At 39.1% G+C, this 7,081-nt stretch overlaps 1 protein-coding gene across 1 annotated transcript in view; it reads right to left on the bottom strand.

Annotated features, from left to right (window-relative positions):
- The window catches only part of smarcd3b (SWI/SNF related, matrix associated, actin dependent regulator of chromatin, subfamily d, member 3b), a 63,100-nt gene extending 58,366 nt beyond the window's left edge, over window positions 1-4,734 (bottom strand). The window contains exon 1 of the mRNA XM_036521017.1: window positions 4,499-4,734. Coding sequence (XP_036376910.1) covers window positions 4,499-4,510 — 12 coding nt within the window. The 5' untranslated portion in view covers window positions 4,511-4,734. The remainder of the gene's footprint in view (window positions 1-4,498) is intronic.
- Between the last annotated feature and the right edge of the window lie 2,347 nt (window positions 4,735-7,081).

Raw genomic sequence — 7,081 nt, forward strand, 5'->3', positions numbered from 1 at the left:
ACATGGTAATCAGCCTCAGCTTCTAATTCATCCACAAGCAGGACGCTAACCAATTCTAGCAAAATGAGTCCTGTCTAGATATACCCTGCTGCTAGGCTACTTCAACTGAGCTCAGGTGTTGCAGGGGTGGCACTAATCAGTGAAAACTGCACTCTGCCTCTAAACTCACTAGTGAAGGGAAACAAGGAAAGCCTTAAAGAGTTCACACAGAGGAGAAACAATGTGAGGAAGATGACACTAAAGCTGTGGTCCGAACCCTGAACGCATGAGTACTTAATGGCAAGGCAAGGCCATCATCTGGCAGCATTCACTGCATGTCTGAGTTTCTGAAGACCAGCGCTGCTCACTTTGGAGCAGTTGAAAAGCCTTAGAAAGACAGGCTGAAGCAAATGCTCTACTCTCCACCATTCCGTAAAGAAACTGCTGCCAGTAGCCATCTCACAATTGCAGTGGGACAGAAGCAACATCAACTGTAGTCAGTACATTTCCTTTTAATCAACATGCAAATGAAAGGCGTTTTACTTACAGGGATATAAGGAGTCTGCAAAACTCATGATGCCAGCTGTCCACAGAGACAATGTTTGGGGTACCCACTCAAGTTATCAAATGCATATGCGAATCGCTGTATTGACAATTGTGTGCGTGACAATGTTCACTGCTCATGTGAGTGCATCTGGCTGGTCGCAACAGGGGAAAATTACTAATACCACTATGATCTGGTAGAGGAGAGTGAAAAAGTGAGTTTGACAAGTATGAAATAGTTATAAGCACAGTTTTGCTAGGTGATAATTCTAGCACTGGAGAGCATGGAGACGAAAATTGGGAGCTCCCTCTGCACAAAAGCCAACTGTAACTCATCAATATGTCAGTTTGATGATGAGTTCAGTTAGAGATAATTAGATCAAGGCTATTTTAGAGAAAACATAATAGATGACAGAAAGGTGCAAAATAATTTCCATCCACTGTCAGAGATGATTATACCAAGGCTGGCAGAGAAGCTACTAGGTTTTGCCAAGTACATCAACAGTGGAAAAAAATAAAAGTTTATGATATCGAGCAGCATGAACACATTTTAATGTTGAGTAAATGAGTGAATAAGGTTGTCAATACAAAAAAAGTAACTCAATAATCCTAATACATACACCATAAAAGTTGTGTATTTTCCTTTGTATATATGATACTTTATAAGTCAACACATTTTTGGAGTGTTATTGCATGGATATTAAATGTTTTTCTTTCGTCTGAATGGAAACTAAGTGTAAGCAGGATTGGAGTGGCATGTATATAGGCAGAAAAACCTCTGGAGCATAGTTCTTTCCCTTTAATTTCTTCACAACCATTTTGCTCACTAAGGAGACATGGGAAGGTGGCCAACTATTTTTGAGTCTTCCATAAGATTTAAAAAAACAGTTCAAAGCTCACCAAAACTGATTAACTACTATTAGTCAAACTCTTGCATAAGGACATGAATAATTTTTTTAAATCTGAAAGATCGTTCTTCAAGTGAGACAAATATAAGTCCAGGGTAGCATCGCTGACTAACTATGTAAATAAGATAGTCAGCAAGCTAGGTTATTATAGGTGGTATGTATTGCATTTTAATACTTTTTACACTTGTTCATATGATGGAACCATTGTCTTCACACATACATTTAATTAATATTTTTTCCCTATGTCACCACTGACAAATTTATCGAAATCATCACGAAGCTACAATTCAATTTTATTTAGCTGCAGTGAATTGAGATTGAGCTGTCGCTGCTTTGTTGGATAAAGCCAATCAAAAAGAACAGCACTGCTCATATAAGGGTGTCCTTCTAGGAGCTTCTGTGCATCTGTACAGAAGCAAAATTGCTGTTAGCGCATTCCAAACATCCCTGCTCCCATAAACACCACAGTACTGCAGTACATCTTCAAGTTTTCAACAAAGGCCTGTCATGCTGGGGTGCTATTTTGGAGGGTGAAGCACAAATTATGCTCCAATTGGAGATTATCTCTGTATGGAGAAGATCGATCTGTTAAAATCAATCATACCAATCATGTTTGGGGAGTTGAGCCCACATGTCATTCAAGATTACAGAGCAGCCAGTCTCTGACTTGAACAGACATGTTGATGAAGTAATTTGGTTAACAGATATAGGACTAAGACTAGAAAAAGAATTCAAACTGGATTTGGTAAGAAACATCACAAATTGCCGAGTTAGCAGAGGGGTAGATTAACACTATATGCTATCAACAGTGTAGGTTAATTAAACTATAATTTAGGAAAATGTGAAAAATCTGATCGGCTCATCTAGGAGCAGTGGACAGCCTTGTAATTATGATGCGCTTGCATTTGATCCTACAAATACATTACTTACAGTCTCAAATGAACTGATTTACTTACAAACTCAGAATCAAATTTTCATCTTTTGAGAAATTTGTATCTTTGCTCTATAACACTTAAACCAGTTTAGTTTGTGTATGAATGGCTTGGATGTAAACAGCCAATGTCACTTAAAAAGACTAAAACACTATAAATGTGATCTTCATCACATGATTTTCAGTTAGGAGGAATGAAAACAAAGATCTACATAACCTACATTAAAAATTTTGAAATGTTTTGTACTTCTACAAAAACATGTCTCAACAATCATTTAATGGTAACATCGTACTTTCACTGTTTATGCTCATTTATAGAACATTACTAAACCTTGAATATCCTAAAAAAAATTATCCCATAACAACTCTTGTTAGTTATGTAACTACTTCACAATTTTTTATCACAAATTACTTAGTACATGTTAAACATCAATATTGATGGTGCAAGAGATTTACATCTTAATACAGCTTATAAATTCATTATCTAGCTAAAATAGAACTGAAATACTGAGCTGAAGAACAATTCAAATAAATACACTTATAGAGCTGTCCTACTGTAACATGACTAAAAAATATTAAGTAATTGATGGAACAATTTATTTGTTATTTTTAAATGTATTAAGCAATGACTGATAGCGTCGTTAGGTCTGATCATTCGGGGCTGTAGCCCCGAATATTTTCGCCCTGAAAAAGGAGATGTTTATAACAAAACAACAGACAGGCTGTGTAACTGCAGAACTTGACTTGCAGCGTCCGAAGGTGTGATAATAATTATTTATTATAAAGGTAGATATAACCTCCCCAACCTACCGATGCCGATCTCCCTTCAAAAAAAAAAAAGACAAGACGAGCCCCAGCCAAACTTGACTTGATCTTTTCAATAACTAGAAACGCCCCTGACTGGTAGCATAAGCATGTATTAGACATAACAGCCTAAGTGATGCAGGCCTTTTAATTTATCCAACAATAAAACTTACCACTTACTTACTTACCACAGATAATCTATCTGCCACATTTCACTGTCGCCTTGGTGATCATGGTAAAGCAGACTTTTGAATAATACAAACTGATCCATGCAAAACGACATGTTTCATCTGAAAGTCTCAAGCAGACAACAACCAACATATTAATATTTCTATAAAGTTTGAAGGGGCACATTAGTGTTCTTACAGACACCAGATGCACTTGTAACTGCTCTTTACTTACAAATTATAATGACTGTAGAATAATTCGATATAGTCAATTAATGCAGGTAGAATATATCTGGTATATATCTACCTTGCGCCTGTAATGATCACGCTGACCGAAAATACAGTAGCATGTGTCATCGTTACTAGTGTGAGACGATGCTACACAAATACTAAATCGGTACGCAGTGCAGCGGATGCGGTACTTAAAACAGTATGTTATACGCGAGTAAATTATCCTCCAGTGTTTCCGTGTCATGTACTAAAATTAATAAATCGGAAATATAAGTTGATCAATCCTCAGTTTCACCGCCTGTCAAAAGGGGTAGGCGGTGCAATCTCCCTGGGGCAGGGAGATGCTGTCAACCCTTTATTCCTCCCATTACTCGTCAAGTGTCTATGTTTTTCACCAGTCAAGGTTAACAAGCCCCCCGTGTCTGAAGCGTTACACAGAAGACGAGGAGGGTGGAAGGAAGAAAGGAGGAGGGGGGAGTCTAGGGGTTAAGAGGGAAAAGAGGTGGATGATGGCAGGAACGTTACTGCTGTAAAAAAAAAAAAAAAAAACATGCTGCAAAGCCCAATAAAAATTAAAATGTACAAATTTCCCAGTATATTTTTCAATTTTACATTTTACGTTTAAACTGCTGTGCACATTATTAAAATGTACACCGTACACAGGTAGGTGTAGTAATTTGGCTCCAATATAACTTATTCACCATCCTTTGCTGTTTCGTTGCGTACTCCACACGGATAAACTAGACTCAACCGGAAAACTCCCCTGCCTACTATTCTGGCTGGCAGTCAGCCTGGCGGTGCCAAGGTGGGCCGGGCTGCGCAGCATGGACTTCTAATGGTGGACAGAAAAATAATTTGCAATGCAGAGACGAAAATGATATTACCGGAGACATGGACATTAAAGCTGAGAACTGATGTCGCCGCACAACTCCTACCTTTCTCTCCATCGCTGCAATGCAGTCTGCTCTCTCGAGCCTGTTGCAACGAAAAAATAATATAGTCTCTGTCCGGCGCTCTAGTTCTGAACTTCCTCACGGCTCCAGACTGCGATTCTCTCACACTCCCCGCTGGGTGTTAGTATATGGGTAGGGGGTGGCTGGCGGCTCAGAAGGGGCTGAGTCTAGAGGATGGAGCCGGGTCTGGTGAAACTTAGAGCGGCTGAGAAAGGGGCGCAGGCGCGGGCGCTGCTAGAGAGAGGATCAAATGAAAAGAAGGTTTAGGAGGGAGCGTCGTCAAATTACCCCCTGGACAGTAAGCACTTCAAAAATGAAAATACCTAACGAAAGATTGTGGCAGGGGAGTTTTTTTCGGTATATTGTCGATGAAACGAAGCTGAAAGAAAGTGAAAGTCTTTTAGGGCTTCTTAGCGTAAAGGACATCAAGAACAATAAGGGGTTGTGTGAAAAGTATCTAGAGGAAACAGTTTTCATGAGGTCGGTCAGACACTGCCCTTCCTCAGCACCTGGACTTTTCCATGTAGACTGAAGCATCTGATACTGAAAAGCAGATACTAAAATGAAACCGTTACGGAGAGCTCAAAGAATCATCCATCATGAAAATTTCTGTCTGTATCATCCAGCAATATTTGGAATCTTTCCTCTAAAAAAATATCCCCCTCGATGCACGTGAACAGGCATGCAGGCTGTACCCTAAATTTCCGAAAATAAATAAATAAATAAATCACACAGGCAAAGTTACACAGAATAATTTGGGAAATATCAGATAGGTTTGTTTTGGAATTGTGACTGTCCAGTTTTTGAGAGGTAGCGTAGAAAAAAAAATGTTATGTGTTGGGTTCAGTTTTGTGTAAATAATTTTAATAACAGACCAGGGGCGATTCTAGGATCAGACCTTTAGGGGGCTAAAGAGAATGTGACATGCATACAGTACCTTGCAAAAGTGTTCAACCCCCCTGCCAAATCACTCATTTCACTGGATAACAATTAATCCATTAATATTTTTCTATATATTTTAATTTACAACAATAATACTTTTAATGAATTACCAGTAAGTAACATGAGTTTTACACCACAAAATATTTTTCTTGCTCTCTGTCTCTTTCTGCCGACTCCACCCTGCTCTCTCTCCTTCTCTCCCTCTTTGTGTTGTCAACCTAAAGGCAAACATAACAACCAAACAGACTTTATAATCTAACAAAAGGTATAATTTGATCCATATCAATTTATAACATTATTCTAATTGAATATTGGGTTGCTGTGAGCAATGCAGTGAGGTAATGTCATTTTGACCTTACTCTCTCACCTTGAACCTGGCTGTTTTCTTAAAAATAAATAAATAAATAATCGTATATCCATTTATGGAAAAGCAGACATTTCCAATGAGTCAGGGTTTGTTCCAATGCTTCAATTCACTGTCCATAAATGTAATGTAAATATACCATAAAGCCCAATTCTAACACCGACTACTTTAACTAAAACAATAAAGTGCATCAGTTAGCTCCTTAGCTGGCAACTGTGCAAGCAGACTAGCTCAGAAAGCTAACATTAGCTGATAATCTCTAGCGACCACCACCTAAAGCTTAACCTGGCTAAAACTGAGATGCTTTTCATCCCATCCAAGTCCTCCCTGTTTCAAGACCTCTCCCTCAGTTTAGACTCTACAAGCCTTATCACCAATAGCACTGTCAAAAGCCTTGGCATAATGCTTGATAGCCGACCATCTTTCCTCTGTCAAGTTTCAATGGTGAGTTGAGCATACAGATTCTTCTTGTAAAACATCCGAACACAACACAACACAGCTCCTAGTTCAAGCCCTAGTTCTGTCATGCCCGGACTACTGTAACTCACTCTTTGCTGTCTTCCTTCCTGTGCCATCAAACTCCTACAACTAATTCAGAATGCAGCTGCACAACTTGTCTATAGTCTCCCTAAACATAGTCAAGTTGCTCCCCTCCTCACTTCACTTCATTGGCTTCCAGTTATCACTCGCAAGTTCAAAACCTTAGTGCTGGCACACAGGACAGTGAATGGGACAGCCCACTCATACCCATGATTGAAAGACTATATTCCATCAAGATTGCTATGCTCTGTGACTATGGAGCAACTGACTGTCCCGTCCCGATGGGGTCACTCCTCTCAGATATGATCCACGTCTGTACTGGTTCTTCAGTGGTGGAATGAACAGGTCACGACAGCAGAATCACTGGCCATATTATGACGCAGATTGAAGACCCTCTTCTTCAGACTGCATCTTCGTTCCACCTCAATCCCTGCCCCCTTCCACCTGCTACCTCTAGTACTTGCTGTTTATTTTATGTGTAGTATTGTGCAGACTTATGAAACCAAGACATTCAAAAGTTTTAATTTTTAATACTTTTTTGAAAAACTGAGGCATCTGATATTTTCTTAGACATTGTTGGTTGCTATGTGTAAATAAAGCTAAAAAGGTTTCACTTGTCTTGATTTCAGCCTTAAAGACACCAAAAACAAGACATTTTTGAATTTTTGCATGTACACTTTGTAGGTCCACTGTATGGCTAAGGTAACATGGATTTGGGA

The sequence above is a fragment of the Megalops cyprinoides genome, chromosome 2 (assembly GCF_013368585.1).
Source record: "Megalops cyprinoides isolate fMegCyp1 chromosome 2, fMegCyp1.pri, whole genome shotgun sequence".
Lineage (NCBI taxonomy): Eukaryota > Metazoa > Chordata > Actinopteri > Elopiformes > Megalopidae > Megalops > Megalops cyprinoides.